General features: G+C 46.0%; 1 protein-coding gene across 1 annotated transcript in view; it reads left to right on the forward strand.

The window, feature by feature from the left end:
• The first annotated feature begins 827 nt into the window (after nt 1–827).
• The window catches only part of XPNPEP1 (X-prolyl aminopeptidase (aminopeptidase P) 1, soluble), a 27,994-nt gene continuing 12,094 nt past the window's right edge, over nt 828–16,727 (forward strand). The window contains exons 1-8 of the mRNA XM_009696209.1: nt 828–954; nt 6,586–6,649; nt 8,358–8,462; nt 8,767–8,859; nt 9,803–9,946; nt 10,334–10,429; nt 12,670–12,751; nt 13,716–13,926. Coding sequence (XP_009694511.1) covers nt 838–954; nt 6,586–6,649; nt 8,358–8,462; nt 8,767–8,859; nt 9,803–9,946; nt 10,334–10,429; nt 12,670–12,751; nt 13,716–13,926 — 912 coding nt within the window. The 5' untranslated portion in view covers nt 828–837. The remainder of the gene's footprint in view (nt 955–6,585; nt 6,650–8,357; nt 8,463–8,766; nt 8,860–9,802; nt 9,947–10,333; nt 10,430–12,669; nt 12,752–13,715; nt 13,927–16,727) is intronic.

A 16,727-nucleotide genomic window follows, 5' to 3' on the forward strand; every position in this document is an offset into this window, starting at 1 on the left:
ATCTGCAGAGCATTTGCCAAAGGTCTTTAGAGAAGGTTCCCTTAAGCCTCCCTGGTTGTCCTCTGGCAGTTGTTTGTGAGAGCTCAGTGGGCTGTTCCTCCTGTTATAGTTTTGTTCTTGCTAGATGAATTAACATACAGCCCAGAGGTAAATATGGCCTGCTAACACATCCCTGTGTATGTCCTTGGGAGCAGATTTCTTTTGTCTGAGTTAATCCCGTCACCAATCCACTATGAATCCCTGGGCTATAGTGAAACTTCAAAAAATTGCATTCTTAACTGGTCCATTTCTGAGTTCCTGACCTGTGCAGCTTGGTCTCCCAGCAGCTTGTGCTCTTGTGGCATATAAGCCGCAGCATCTCTGCCCCCAAAATGAGAAGACTGAAAGTTTCTCTCTGTGCAAGTGACAGGTGGGGCTGCTTCTCGTCTGTGGGTACTTGGCACCATCAACACTACATGCCAAGACCTTTCCTGGCTGTCATAGGGCATGTCTGAGGTGCTCTGGTTCCTGGTGCTGTCCACATGCAAGAAAGGTTGGCATGTGTGTTAAGCTTGTGTCTATCACCACTGGGCATGCCAGTGCTTTACCAGGTGGGAAAGGTCCTTTACAGGATAGACCAGCTTTGACTCTCTGGCCTCAAGCTGATCCTTCATTCTCAAGGAACGCCAGTGAAGTGACAAGACAGGAGAAATTCTGGGCTGAAAGGGATGATGTTGGCACAGTTGTCCTCAAGGGGAGTTTCCAGTGGTGACGGCCTCCAGCATGTGTGTGCGAGTGGCGCAGGATGGCTGGAGAAGTTCTGAAGTTTTATGCTTTGTTTTAGTTGCAGGTGGGAAGATGAGTCCAAAAATTACAACAGAGCTGCTGAAGCAACTGCGGCAGGTGATGAAGAGTCCCAAGTATGTCCAGGAGCCTGTCCAAGCCTACATAGTGCCCTCTGGAGATGCCCACCAGGTATGGATGGATGAGTTATGGGAATGATTGTACTTTCCTTCCCTGCAAAAAATGAAAGCCAGGGATAACTAAAGTCATCCTTCATTTGGTTGCTTTAATGATTCTAGCATAAAAGCCTGTGTAACCTGAGAAACATGTTGGAAAACGTTTCTGGAGTCTATTCAGGAGGCAGAGGTTTTTATGTTCTTGTAACAAATCAGTATGGATGTTCCACCAGTGACTTCTCATCCGATTGCCGCCAGGGAGCTCACGCTGCAAAAAAGGGAGCTTGCCAGAGCACTTGCTGTCCCCATCCTGGCTGTTGGGAAGAATGGATTTACTCCAGGAGGAAAAGGCGTTATGTGGGCTTTAGTTTCCCCGTTAGCACCTCCTGATCAACACATACTCTTAAGTGAGGTGGCGAAGGATTAGTTGCAGAGCTTTCCCTTTGCTATGTCCAGTTCTTGCAGGAATTTGCTGCCTTATGCTAAAGCCCTTCAGATCTCACACAGAGGGGCCTTTGGCGAGGCAGGGAAAGAACAGGCTGCAATGACACTTCCCTTTGATGCACTGCATCAGCTTGTTCTGTCCACTAAAGACGGGAGGGAGGTCTGGGGCCAGGGTGGTAACCTGTGGCGGTAACTGTGTTGTGTGCTGCTTCCACCGTTAAGATTTCCGTAGTCCGTGGCATTAATTTTAAATTGCTAAACTGCCTTTTACCTCCCCTGCCTGCTCATATGCTAGTTTCACTCTTCTCTTTGCTCTCTTAGGAGACCCAAGAACTGCCAAGGGTTTTTCCCTCCTCAACCATTTTCAGGAAGCAAAAGACCTGAAGCTTTCCTGGCTCACACCCAAAGCTCCCTTTTACCCCAGGGTGCACCAGAGCAGAATGCAACTGAATCGGAACCTTTGCCCTTGACTTGGCACTGGAGTGAGCTGGGTCCAGACTTGCCTGTGCCCTGGGACCGTGTGTGCAGCATCGTGTTTCCTCTTAGGGAGATCCAAACTTGGGCAGGTAGAGGGAAGGCGTTTTCTGCAGCTGCTATTGTCTGCTGGATTCCTGCCCCAGGCTGACCTCTGTCCATATATAACTCTGGTTTCATTTCACTCGACATTAAATGCTGTCATGTGAGTTGAAGAATGTGACCCTCAGGACTTCTGGGTTTTTCTGTTGCTTTCTTTTCCTTGATAGAGTGCAGTTGAGCAGAGAACCCCATGTTGCTATTTCCTGCCAGGCGAGTTGGTCAGGTTTCTCTGCAGAGCGAATCTATCTGAATGGAAATGATTACTAAAAGCTGCTGGTTCTGGCGCCTCCTGACTAGCTAGTGCAGGATTTTGTCTGTGGGGTTTGGGAATTGGTGTAATTTTAGGCATTGGCGGGAACCTGTTGAGCCCAGACTTAGTGATTCCAGGTAAATTGTGATGAGCTGAGATTTGCAGCTTCCCCAAGTTCCAAGTAAGGGTTTGTTTCCTGTACGCAAATAAGAAATTTACAGCCCTGCAATCAGATTTTGCTCTTAGGCAGGTCCCTCCATGACTCAGAAGACTGTGGTTTAATGATACCCAAGCTTTTGGTGGCTTGAGCCATTTCCTCACCACAGCCCAAGCTACTTATTGCTGTCTTTGCCTCTCTCAGCTGTTCCTGAGGCTGTCCTGGGATCCACATCAGAGAACTTGTCAACAAAAAGGACTTTCCCTCCTGTAGTGTTGACACAGGGTTTAGATTGGGGGAAACTTTATTCCCTTCTAGGTTGCAAAGGAAGCCCTGGATTGGTCTGATGCTGATACACCCTGATGCGGCAACTTGCTGACTAATTTCTCTTTGTAACTCTGGGAATGTTTGAGATTGGACCTCTGTGATGCTTTTAATATTGGTTTTCCTGCCAATGCTAGAAGGCTTAGGTTATAATACTGCCAGGAGACTTGCCACCAGTTGTATCCTTTGCTTTCAGTAAGGAGCTGAAAGACTTGCAGAGCTTCTCAGACACAGCTGGCTCTGACTCTGGCTTAACCAAGGCTGCTAATACCTTGGATTCGTGGCTTTTGCAGCCAGCCCTGAATGTTGGCTGCTTTGATTTTTGAAACTTTTGATGCTGGTGATAAGAAGTCAGAAGAAATGGACAGTTTCCTTAGGAACCTGGGTGGTCTGAAGGCTGATGAGAAAGGAGGGAGGTCCCAGCCAAAAGTGGGCTGAAGTCCACACAAAGAGCTTTCATGAGTAGCTGCATGGATCGAGTAGCTGCATGGATCTAGTGGCTGGAGGTGTCAAAGGATCATGAAGGGATAAAATGCCATGCTTTTGGGAATGAGGCACCTAGGTCCTTTGTGGTTCAGTTAAAAATGCCTGTCTGAGCTTTTGGGGTGTTGCAGTGGTAAATGCAGGATCCATTTTTATGTTGAGTCACCCAGTTACATTGAATCTGGAGTTTGCCCGTATGGGAATATTCAGAGATCAGGGCAGCTTTCTTCTTAATGGGAGGGAGTGATGTTTGGATTAGAGCTTGGGTTTGGAGCCTGTCACAGCTTAACTGGCCTGGCTTCCACCCCCAGGCCTTGACTCTGTGAAAACAAATTTGGTCAGATCTGGCTGGTCTTCCACATCAAGGAAGCACCTGCCCAGCTCAGGGCCCCATGTTTGGGTTGGCAGAGATGCTGTCTTCTGCTCAGGGCTGGCTCCTCTGACACGCGCTTGTTCTGAGCCGAGGAATCAGCAGAGTTATAAAGCAAGAGACGGCTTGTGCACAGGTTGCACTGACCTGTTCCAGATCTTGCTGATGCAGTTAGGTTTTTGGCAGTGAATACCGACCTCCCTCCAAGTACCCAGCAGTGTTTGTTCTTTAATGGCATCAGTGTCACAGCTCTAAGGGCAGCTGCACTTTTCATTGCTGATCTTGGTTGACATTAGGATACAATAAGCTTTAGCATGTTAATGGCCCAACCATGCAGGCTCCAGTGGTAAGCACCTCTGATTTTTTGGGGTTCTTGGCTTAGCTGAGAGTTTCTGTGATGCAGCCCCCAGTTTTGTCTGTGTGTTAAGGACTGACAGGTGTGGTGGAAAGCAGACGTGAAAGGCCTGAGGAGGGCCAGGTTGAAGGCCGTCGGAGCTGCAAGACAAGCCCCAGGGAAATACCTTGTTCTGACTGTGCTGTGGCCTGTACTTTGTGTGGCGTACGCAGGTGTTCCCCTTGTAATTTTAGCTCGTGCAAAACATGGGCTCATCTTTGCGCAGTGGGGGTTGCTGCATGGAACAGAACAGGTGGGTGTGCAAGAATTCAAACTGACAGATGAATGAACCATCTTCCCCTCCAGATCCCTCACACTTCCTTTTAAAGCCCATCTGCCTCATTGTAAACTCTTAAAACATTCCCTGGATTTGTCTGTGAATGGGACAGCGTGAAGTATTTCACACGCAGTCAAGATCTTTGTTACTTTATGTCAACTTTTACCGAGTGCAAACCTGATAGACTTCTTTTTTTCCTTTTAGATTTTTTTTTTTAATTGTTTTAATCTGTTTCACTGTTCTGTGCTGTTAATGCAGCTAGCTCAGTGTTAACCCTTCCTATGAATGTGAGATTGCTTGTCTGCACAAGTAAACTAGTGTGTAGTCTCTGCTGCGTTAGTCAAGAGAAAGGGAAGAGAAATCGCTGGTCTGGTTTGAGATGTACTTAGTGATATGATCCACAATGGGAAATTTCCAACATCCCCTTTAGGTGTCGGACCCTGGGAGAGGGTGTCCCAGCTTTGAGCTAAGAAGTGTAGGAGAGGGAGAGTGGTAGCAGTCAGCAGGCTGAATAGTTATTAGGAAATATTGAAATGGGGAATCCTCCTCAGGTCTGGCATCGCTCTGCCTTCTGTCCTGCTGCTGTGAGACAGGCAGACGAGGAAACAGACACTTGATTCTGTTCCCTGAACGACTTTATCTGCTGATGCCTCTGTCATTATTTTAAAGGGGGTTTGTGGTGATAGTGGTGCTGTGGTAGGCTGAGGTGAACCTACGCTGTCAGCTAGAGGTGTGCAGAGGGTGGTCACCCTTTCCCAAGGTGGATATCCTGACCCTTTCCTCCTCACGGCTGCTGAGTGTATGTCACAGCCCTGTGGGGTCTGTGGGGCTGCACAGGAAGAGGCGGAAGGAACTGAACTGGCTCGAGATGAGTGCACTTGTGGTCTCAATATGCACCCCATTTCTGCCAACTTTCATTAGTGGTTGTATAAAAAAAGAGGATTTCTTGGGAACATATCCCAGGAATCTTCCCTGGCAATCAGGAACAAAATTTACTCAGCCAGATCCTCTTTTGGGCCACGGGTTTTGCTGTCCCAAGGCTCAGTTTCAAAACATTAGTGGTGAATGGTTGGTACCTGCTGCCTAGGATGTCTCCCAGGAGGGCAGAGACATAGCTGTTCTGGAGGGGTTTTGACCATGGGGTGATTGGAACCAGAAATAAAGAGTTGGTCCTAGGTGCTGCAATTTGTGCTTCTCGCTCACTCCTGTGCTTTGAACCTTCTGCCTTCTTTAGAGCAGTGAAGAGAGTGTTTTCTAACAATCAGGTGATTTAAAAATAGCTGTGACCAGAGACAGGGAAATGCAGTATCTATCACAGTAGGAACTAAAACCACCTGAGAATTGGGCTGTGATTTCTCAGCTCAGTCCCTAAAATGTTTCTTTTGCCGCAGCACAGCTGGGTGCAGAGAAACTTTACGGGCAGAGGAACAGACTTTGGTTTCAGACCATTTGTAAGGTACAAATCCACGGGTTTTGCAACTCAAACATTGGCGCTGTCAGCTTGGATTAAGCCGATTTGCTGAGTTGTGCTAGTTAATTAACAGACCTACTCAGCAGTTCTGACCTCCGAACTTGCCAGAATGGGATCCCATAAAAATGGTGTGTGGGCCGTTTCAAGGTACAGTTGTTCTTTTAATTTTGGCAGCTCCTGTGGATGTGGGGTATCTGTGCATTCTCAGGCTCTTCTGTATGCTGCCAACAGATGTGTCCACAAACACAGGTTGTGATGGCTTTGGGATGAAGATGGACTAGTAGTCTTTGATTCCCTCTCACCCACCAAGCCGTGGTCTGGTGGTTTCTGGTGTAGTCGGGTTTTGAGTAGGTGCAAGGAAGAAGTGAGAAGATCAGTGTCTAATTATGAAAGGTCCTAAGGGTTAAAGTTTTTACAGTTTTACGACCTTGATGACTTTCTTTCGATGTCATTGTTGTGGAAGAGAGTGTCTTAAAGGAATTCTTGTAAATGCTGGTGAGGGGACTTCACTGGAGATAGTGAATTTTCAAGATTTTATGCGCTGATTACTCTGGTCTCCAAGATCAAGGGATGCTTCTTTCTCTTCCTTTCACATTGCAGCTTCAAAGGCAGCATTTGTTTGTTGCCCAAAGGGGAGGCTGAGTGTGAAATAAACATCTGCAAACTCTGAAGCACTTCAGTGTTTACAGATGTTTGTAGGAGAAAAGTGCTGCAGCTTAAAAAAAAAAAAAAGTTGGACATAAATACAATATAATCACAGATGATTAAATGTTCCAGTGGAGTAGAGTCCAGGATTTTTTAACTCATTTCATTCTCTCTGTGACATCCTTTAGGAGAAAAAGCTTATCAAGGTATTTTTCATCTGCTGCTGTAAATAATTGCTGCCTCTTTTGTTTTCTAGAGCGAGTACATTGCACCCTGTGATTGCAGACGGGCGTTCATCTCTGGATTTGATGGCTCTGCAGGTACCTTTCCAGAACTTGGGTTCTTACTAATGTACATAATTCCCATGTAAAGAGATAGTCTCCTTCATGGCATAAAGGCAGGATGGAAAAGGAAACCTATCCAGCTTGTTTGGACTGTTTTCTTCCCATTTCAGGATCAGCAGAATTATGTCTTGGCTACCCGCTGGAATTATGTAATATCAGCGCAATAACAAGTTTTCAGAATATGTCTGACCCCTGAATGAACCTCTCGTAAAGTAAAATCCTGTTAACTCTTTAACGTGATGCTTGTAAACTATGGTCGTTTCTTTTGATGAGCAGCCAGTATGAACAGATTTTTACGTTGCCCGTTTGGGCTGGGTGAATAGTAGAAGGACTTTAGCTAGCCTTTCTGTTTAAACAGAGCCAGGGCCAGAAACACTGCATTTGGAAACTGAACACTGTGGAAAAGTTTGCTTATCTTGCCGAGACAGGATGTTTTCTTGGCTGTAGGATAGGTCTGTGTTTCAAGAGACCTAGTTTTTACCCTAGCTGTGTGCTAAGCTCTGCAACTTACTCTGCTGTGTGATTGTTGGAAAGTCATTTTAGTCAACTGAGGTCTTTTTCCCCCCCTAACTGTAAATCAGTTTAATAAATACTGCTACCTATGTGTTTGGAGGGTCCATTCATCAGTTCCTATGAACTACTCTGGGAGCTCATGTGGAAGGTGATAAATCCAGGGCTGCGGGCTGCTGTTAATGGATAACTCGAATCCTGTATTAATTTCATATCATCTGCATGGCCTCTTCATAACCTTCCTCTTTATTTTGGGCCCTTGTTATGTACTTGGAAGGTCTGTGTTCCCAGCCTGGTGCTCAGCGAGTCGGTAAGGTTTCACACAGAGGCTCACCTAGTGTTTCTTGCTTCATCTTTTCATGTTGAAGCAGCTTAAAATGGGGTTTGTGTTGAGGGAGTTTGGTAAAAAACAATGAATTAATATTTGGAAACTGCTCTGCTAATCTGAGCTTCAGTTTCTGATGACAGAGTATGGTCAAGATGCAGAGACTCAAAACACTTGGATTCAGTTTCTGTTTGTGCCATGTTGTTGTTTTTTTTGAATCGCCAAGGGCAAGGCACCTAGAGTGCTTTGCTGAGGTGTCACAGCTCCTCAGCTGTCTGCTTGCATCCCTCCATCTGGAGTCAGTGGAACGGGACAGGCACTGAAACCAGCAGAAGTTTATGTTCATATTTCCTGTTCAGCCATCTCTGCTAGAACATTTGGGAAGGGGGTACAGCTGACAGCTGGGAGTGATACCCACGTTTGCTAGCCTAGTAACAGCTGTTTCTTGTGGCCAGAGCCCAGGCTTCCTCCCTGTAAGAGGATGGGATGGAGTCCAGGGATTTACAGTATGTAGTACTGTGACAACAGCCAAGTGGAGACCACAGTCTCTGTTACAGAAGGTTTGGAAAGTCCCATTTACCCAGTTCCATTGACTGGCTGACATACGCTTAAGTTGAATTCATCTGAGGCAATTCATTAAGCTGCATCCTTGTGCATACTGTCTCTGATAGGATTTGGAACATTGTAGTGCCGGGGAAACAGTCAATATCTCCGCTAACTTTTGAACAGTGAGCAGAGCTGGGGGATTGGGGAGTTGGGGTGCACTTCAAACACTCCCCCTGCTGTCTGTGTCTCTGCGTGGTGGCTGCCCACCCCTAAATCTCCACATCTTTCTGCCTTCCTGCCTAGGTACTGCCATAGTAACTGAACAGCATGCAGCCATGTGGACAGATGGACGCTACTTCCTGCAAGCTGCACATCAAATGGATAACAACTGGACACTCATGAAAATGGGTATGCAGGAGGCTGGGATACTGCTGTGCTGATAAACAGAGAACAGTCACAGGCTATTTGGTCACTTTGCACATGTTACAGCTTGGGCTGTAGGGATACTCTGTCATGCAGGGGCTTAGGGACATCTTGGATCCACTGCTGCTCCTGCTTTAGTGTCCTGTGACTCTTCTTGCCCATGGGTCTAGATGTGCATTAGTAGATGTATCTGATGCGTTAGCTTGGACTTTTTGGGTACTGTTGGAAATGCTTCAATATGACTGCTTCTTTGAACGTCCTTTTTTCTTTTTTTTTAAAATCCATGAAGGTCTGAAAGATACACCAACTCAGGAGGACTGGCTAGTTAGTGTCCTCCCAGAAGGCTCGAAGGTGGGAGTGGACCCTTTCATTATTCCGGCTGGTTGGTTTTACTTTATTTTATAACTCTGGGTTGGGAAACTAGATTTTGCTTCCTTGCTTCTCTGATAAACTGTTGTGTGATGGTATGTAGCTAACCATGTTTCAGCCCAGATGGGGTGGTGGGTTAAACTGTTACGCAAAACAGGTTGGATTTTGGTTTTAGGCATGTATCGCGAGAGCTCCACAGCAGTACCTTGACTCCAAAACACAAGGGGTAGGAACTACTCTGGGCTTGCAGTGACCTTACCTGAAAAGCAGAGTCCTGATCCACCTCCTTTTGTCTGTGCTGTGGCTTGTCATGGACACTTCAGTACAAAGTTGCTGAATGGTTGGCCAGCCTATGAGCCAGAATACCCAGGCAAAATTCACACTGCTATTCCTGCTTGGTGGCCTCGGCATCTCTGCAACTTTCCCTATAGGAAGCACATTCCTGGAGAAGTACCATTTAAATCAGATGAACAAGTATCCATCTACTCATGCTTCAGAACACAGGGCCCAATCCAAAGGTCACTGGAGGCAAGGGGAGACATTTGCTTGATTCAGATGGGCTAAGGATCAGTCTTATGGCTCTGTGTTAGCCCATGTCATCTCTTGTCTAGCTTAGATCTAGCATGGTTCTGCAGTGGGGTAGAGGACAGTCTTACGGCAGCCTCTGGGGTGGCTTCTTCCAGTGACTTCTGTCTCCCAGCTGGAGCAGTTCTTCAGTTCAAGCATGAGACTCCAGGGCTGCAAGATTCTGCATCTGCTGCTGGCTGTAGTGGTTGTGTTTGTGCAACTGTAATTGCAATAGCTTTTGCTTTTTTTTTTAAGGGAATGGGAAGAAGAAGAGGCTGGAAGGAAAGGAGGAGACTGAGATTCTTGAGTTTGCCCCCATGAATGGGGCCATTGTTGAACCAGTGTGTGCTCTTTAAAGCCATCACTCTTGACTCTTTTGCCTTTGGCAGACCAGTGGAAGAGGATGTCCAAAGCCTTGAGAAGTGCTGGCCACGACCTCGTGCCTGTCAAAGAAAACCTGATCGATACAATCTGGACAGACTGTCCTCAGCGCCCCTGCAAGCCTCTCATCACGCTCGACCTGAGTTACACAGGTGAGAAGCTTAACTCCCAATAGACAGGAACTGTTTCTATTGCCCTATCCCCGTTTGCTTTCCTCTCACAAAGTAGTGAGAAAAACACTACTGCAGTGCAATATGATCCACTGTGAATAGGTTAAGAAGGTGATTGGACCTCAGCTAATGATCGCTTTGTCCTCAAAACTTCAAATAACCATTTGCTGTAGGCTAGATCACTTCAAAACAAATCCATGGATGCCTGGAGGGCAGCTCGTTTGAGATAGTTCATATCAGTTATTAGAAAGGAGTGAGGAGCACAAGCACAGTGTGTTTTGCATACCTCCAAAATTCAGTGTGTTGGTCTGTGTTTACATCATCATCCCTAGTAAAAGTTGGTGACTCTTTTCATACCATGTTTTGCAGGGGTCAGCTGGAGAGACAAAATTGTAGCCCTCCGTTCAAAAATGGCTGAGAGGAAGGTCCTGTGGTTTGTGGTAACGGCTTTGGATGAAGTAGCCTGTAAGTCTTTGCATCTCCTTTCTCAGTTCTTCCTACAAAATAAATGTCCTTCCTGCCTTGCAAAGGAAGAATCCTGCCAGGGTGAGAGGCACTTATGACAGCCAACGTGTTTGTTAGAGGTCAATTAGCTTGTATCAAGTGCAGTGGCAATAACAGGTCACAATGAATGAGCCTGTATTTCTACACAGTGCCTTGTTACGCCAGTGTAGCTCCTAAGTACGTTTTTGGCCCAGGAAATGCAGCGAATCACCGCCTTTGAAAAACAGCCCAGGCAAAAGGAAGGGAAGGTTATATATAAAGCCAGAGGCAGTCCGAAGGGAAAAAAGACCCGTGAGGTTTTCTGGCTGTAAAATATCCTGATGCTGCCTTGCTCTATGGGACGATGGAGGCTGTTTTCTGCTGTGGAGGCTGGGCTATAAACAAAACAACGCAATGTGTGGCTTTGTATACATAAGGCAAGGGTGGGGTACACGGCATTCAGAGTAATCTTCCTAATTGTCAAGACTTTCTAAGTCAGTCTCTACCTCTCTGGTGTTTGGCAAATGCTTTGGTTAAAACAAGTAAATCAGGGCTCAACTTGTATTTCCAGATCATTTCAACCCAGAGTCCCACTAGAGAGTCCCCTCCATGTTTGGGGCACCAGGATGACTAAGTCTCCACACCCTCGCTCCCAGCCCAGTGTGTAGGAAGGGAGAATGGCCAGAAACAGCAGTGGTTTCCCCAGGACTGTTGTTACTAGTGTTGTGTATCCTTTGTGCAGAAATCACGAGTGCGCAGACTGGTGCAGTGGGAACATAGTGCTGGCAGGCTGTGACTGCTGCTAATGCCTGTGCCCCATGTCTCATCTGAAAAGGTAGAAATGAAGGTGGTATGTTCCTAGCTCCAGCACTGCCAGCGCAACATCTCTGGTGCTGGGTGAAGCCAGCTTGCTGAGGTCTGTGGGCTCTCCTGGATCTGGGACACTGAGCAGAGAGCTTGTTTCATGAAAATAGTGCTTCTGAGAGTGGTGAATATGACTCCTCCCTGGGGAGGCCTGCATGAGCAGAGATTGTGTCTCTCACCTTTTCAGGCACATCTCCAATTAAATTAATGATAAATTGGTGCCCTGAGGTGGTTTCAGATTAAATGTCTCCAGCAAAGCCAAGCTTGGTTATAAATCAAGGGTTTTAAGATGGACCAGAGGAGGTCATTAGAGAAGCTTATTGCTGGGTGCCTGGTTGATTTCCTGTCCTAAAGGGGGAAGGGGGAGAAGCTGTCTCTAATTTTGTCTAATTCAATTCACTGTATTAAACTCCAGACAAGTTTCTGGGGACAGAAAGAGAGCCACAGAGGAGGCTGTTGCCTCCTTACTGCATTGGGAGTTGGCTGAGCAAGGAAGTTTGTACCCATGCAGTAAAGAGTTCTTTGTGGCTCTTTCCTGATTTCAAGTGACCTACTCCTTCCCTGGGGAGAATCAAACTCTATTTTTACTTTTGTGGCAGAATTTGCACAGTTCAATGAATACAGTGCTAGGTTGTGATTTAGGACATGTTGGTTCTTTTCCCAGCTGTCCTGCTGGCTGGCCTTATTGCCTTGAGTAACTCATTTCAGCTAATTGGATACCCTGGGGTTTTTATTTGACTCTAAAATCAGGAGTTTGGAGATGCTGAACATCTACTTCCTCTCTTGACTTTGCCTAGAGCTGTCTGGGATAAAATCTTTGTGAAAAAAACCCTAAGACTATGCAGTCTGTATCTGAGATGTTGGAGGCACCCAAATGAGAGGCCTTTTTGGAGTACTTTAGTCTTGCCTATTATGTCTGCCTCTTCCCTCAAGTGTCAAAAGAAGGATTGGAATGAAATGATAACTTGTAACTTTGAAATCTTCTGGCTTTTGAGAAGTGAGTTTTTATTGCATTGCACAGACCAGAAGGGGTAAACACTAGTTGTTTTTACATATGCCCTTGTCTTTTTTTGGCCTGTACCTGCTTTCTTCCAAGCCTGCCCTCCTTTAGAAGTTAAACCCCAATTTCCTTGCCTGATGGGAGTGTTTAAACTGCAGTTCTGGTGCCATCTCCTGGCAAAAATTTAGGATTACTGGAAAAGCAGCAGGACGTGGGGCAGCTGGGTGGGAGCTGGATCCACGGCCTGCACCTGTGATGCCTCATTGCTTGACTATGTTTTGCTGAGATTATTTCTGACTTTCTCTAATGTTGCAAAAAATGAACTAGGACTGTGATTCTTGGCATTCTTATTTTCCAGGGCTTTTCAACCTCCGAGGCTCTGATGTTGAGTACAATCCTGTGTTTTTTGCATACGCCGTCATAGGAATGAACACAATCAGGTGCTTGTATTCCCCTCTTCTGTCCCCCAAGATGCATTTTTCTGTGGAAGGGCTGTTCTAGCAAAGCATTTGTCTTTTAAAAACACCTATGCTCGGGTGCTTTAATGTCCTTTCCGAGCACTTTTATCTTAAATGTTAATTGCTCTTCTCAACTGATGAGAGCTAGAGAGGCAGCCAAGAGCTCTGCTGTGCTCCTCGGCACCTCAGCTGACTTGCTGGGTGACCTTGGGCGTGATGGCTGACCCCTCTGTCTGTCACTGTGAGATAAAGCGGAGGGCCTTTGGAGCCCTGGGTGAAATGCGGGTAAGAGCCAACGCTGGCCTGGACATTGGAAAACTTTTGTCTAATGTCATTGAGGAGTCACTTCAAAACTGCAAGGACTGTGTAGAAAAGTTTCAGGGCTGGCTTATGACAGGCGGCTTCTTTCCTGTGACTGGCCCATATAATGAGCCTCAGCAAGCACAAGTCTTTGAGGCATCTCCGAGCTGCTAGCTAGATGCATGTGAGGTAAAACCTGGCTGGGTGAGTACAGGTTGTATGTGAAGGCTGAGCTGAACTTTCCAATTCAGTGAAAGAAAGAACAAGAACAATGTGGTACTTAGAACAACAGTAAGTTTTCCATTTCCAGATGTTGCTGTTACAAATTAGAGAATGGCCTTTATTTCCCTCTGTTACTCTGTCCTGCTTGAAGTGCAGTGATGGGATGCAGCCATTTTGAATGTGTCATACAAACAAAAATGCTATCAGCTCCTTTCCTCTCAGCAGGGTGGTACATCTTAATTTCAAAGCAGGATTTAAGCTGTGTGAAGGCCAGTGTTGATGCAATATAGTACAAAGTATGGCACATAATTAACGAACTCCTTTCTCCCTGAAATGTCACCAGAATGGCTTCTGCTTCCCTCTTTTACTCCAGCTGCTGTCAGATGTGGTCCCACCTATCTGTTCTGTCTGGTTTGTTTCTCAGGCTCTTCATCGATGGTGACCGGATGATGGACCCAGCTGTGAGGGAGCATTTACAGCTTGACTCCACCCTGGAGCCTGAATTTAAAATCCAGGTGATGCCCTATGGATCTATCCTGTCAGAGCTGCAGGCTCTTGGTGCAGGCCTCTCACCGAAGGAAAAAGTGTGGCTCAGTGACAAAGCCAGCTATGCTCTGACTGAGGCCATTCCCAAGGTTAGTGGCCCTTGCAAGGGAAAATACTTTCCTCTTCTCTGCTCAGTGTGGTCAGGAACAGTGTTAATGAGGGCAGCTGGCCTCAGCTTCCTCTCTGCAAAACATGATGCAGGCTGGAGCTTGTGCAGGAGGGATCCAGCCATGCTGAGGTATCGAGGGGCTGTTAATCCTGGGGTTGCTCTCTCTGGAGCTGCCCTTCCAACTCACTAAGCTGATTTACCTAAAGAATTGTCAGCTTAAGATAAGACAAGTACAGTGAGAGAGGGGAGGGAGAGAGGGAGCAGGGTGAACTCAGGTCATTCTGCCCATGGATGGAGCATCAGCCTTATGTGGACCAGCTGTAAGAGCTGGAAACTTGCAGAAACTGAAGCAGGAAAGTTGAGGAGCAGGACTTTCGGGAGGGGGCACTGGGCTTGATCTGAGTGTCTGAAGATGGTTCCCCTTATTTATTTCAGTGGCTTGTGGATATCAGAGAATATGTGATGTCTTGTACAGAAGACAGGAGGGACAGGGTGACAGAGTTGTTGCAGCAGGGAATCTTGTGAAGACACAGATAATCTGCAGGCACTGGTTGTTCATGCAGTGAATGCATCTGCTGAGGGACAGTAGTAGCATCACAGTAATTTCTGTACAGCTGTGGTTGCTATATCTTACCCTTGTACTTGAACTTGGCTGTCTGGGAGTCTTGCATTCTACCTAATATTCCCATAGTTGTGAAAGGAGATACTTGGGGAAGGACAGCAAGTACAGACAAATAAGCCGGTTTCCATGCGTCTTGTGTACATCTCGTTTGCTAGAGATCACATTCTCTGGAATGCCATCCAGTTTACAGAAATATCTGGTACCTAACAGATACTGTGAGTAAATATGGCTGGGAGTCAGGGACCAGTGGGTATTTTCCAGATGTTGCCTTGGAAGACCAGACTCACTGAACAGAATCTGTGCTTGTGCTGGGTTACTAAACAGGCCAGGCTTCCTACCTGAGAATCGCAGGGCTCAGATGAAAGGGTCACTAAAGGAAGAATTAAATTGTAAAAAATGTTTGACTGCAAGTCTGCATTCACCCACCATCAGGTTCCTGCCTCCACCAGGCAAGCAGGTATCTCCTGCCTGTTTTATGTACTGCATGGTTGTGCTGCAGGTGTGTGTATGATAAAGCCATACCTGTGACAACAGAGCTAACTCCTGAGGCCTGAAGTCTTTTTCTGTATACAGGAATTTTAAGAGTGGTGTCAGCTTTGTGTCTTTCAAAAGACAAAATCCTAAGAGCAGCGTCTGTGTATCCCCAGGCTGCCACAGTTTGATACCAGCACAAATCTCTGCTTAAACTCTCCAGCGCTCATGGCCAAAAGGCAGGAACAGTGCATTATTTTTCTCCAGTGATGACTTTCGCTTGTATACCTTAATATTTTCATTGCACCTGGTGCATCAGAACAGATGGTAAAACCAAACAGGTCTGGAAAATTTTGTTGCTTTCAATATATGCCTTTAATACAGGATGTGGCTCTGTGCCTTTATACTGGCTTGAGGGAAATGTGCAGTTTGCCTTGTGTGTGTTTTTTTTCTTTTGTTTTAAAAACCAGCAAGACATATACATGAGCAAGATAGTTTTTTGCCCCTTCTCAGTGTTAAATCTTCTGACATGGTCAATCCATTCCTAGGTGTAAATGGCCTCTTAATACAGAATACTGACATTTTGCCTACTCTCTTTCGTTCAGGGTAGCAGAATGTATAGAGTCTGTGGAGTATTCAGGATAAATTGTTGTTACTCTTTTGACTTCGGAGTAGAATACCCCTTGGTGTAGTTGGAGTCAATGGACTAACCCCAGTTGGGGTAAGTTGCTGTAGATGATTTACACAGAGCATCCATACGGAGAAGTACAGCAGGTCTGGCCTAGATTAAGGAATGTAACGAGTTGTAGTGATGTTATTTACCGCGTTAGCACTGGAAGTTTTGGCTGATACCAAGTCATCACAGTGCTATGTGCCCTCTGTATGCAGTGGGAGAGTCCCTGCCTCAAGGAGCTCTGTGCAGTAGAAAGCAGGAGAGGAAGGAGTGAAATGTCTTGATTAAAAACCACTTTGAGAGTCACTGAAAGAGCCATAGGTTTCCCAGTTCCTCATGCTGGGTATTTTTGTCCAGCTCTACACCATTTTACACCATCTGAGGAACTGGCCTGGGGTGCTTTGAAGAACCCCAGTGCTGGAAGTCCATCTATGTCTGTCTCCATCAAAGCCTAATATTGACACTGGCAAGAATCCAGTCCATTATTAAACACAGATCTGCAGACCATTTATAGATTTGCCTACAGATGCATGTAAATATGCTTTTCACAGAAGACTAGTAGAACCTGCCAGTATCTGTAAAAGGCAAGCCAATCTAAGAATCTGACCATTGAGAAATTTTGTCCGGACTCTGATAAAGGGACTTTCCTGACTTTCTTGTGGCTTCTTTAGTACTTTAGTTTCTGCATAATGTAGTATAATTGTCTTGCTATTTTTAAGAATTTGGAAACTGTAAACCTGTAGAATTTGTGTGAATTTGGATTTGCTGAGGGTCTACCAGGCCTTTCCCATGAATTTGAGTGGTGTTTATTTGCGTGCTGGTGTAGTTAAAACAGGAAAACAGCATGTTGCTTGGGCTGCGCTCATCCCATCTCCTGATATATAATGGGTAGAGCAGAGAACTGTGGGGCAAAAGACTTCATTCTTTTTCCTTCTTCTGGTGCCAAGTGTGATGAGGCTTGGGCAAGTCACCTCAGTTGATGAATTCTGAAGAACCAGCCAAGCATTCCTGCTAA

This window comes from Cariama cristata, unplaced genomic scaffold (assembly GCF_000690535.1).
Source record: "Cariama cristata isolate BGI_N322 unplaced genomic scaffold, ASM69053v1 scaffold7040, whole genome shotgun sequence".
NCBI classification, from domain to species: Eukaryota; Metazoa; Chordata; class Aves; order Cariamiformes; family Cariamidae; genus Cariama; species Cariama cristata.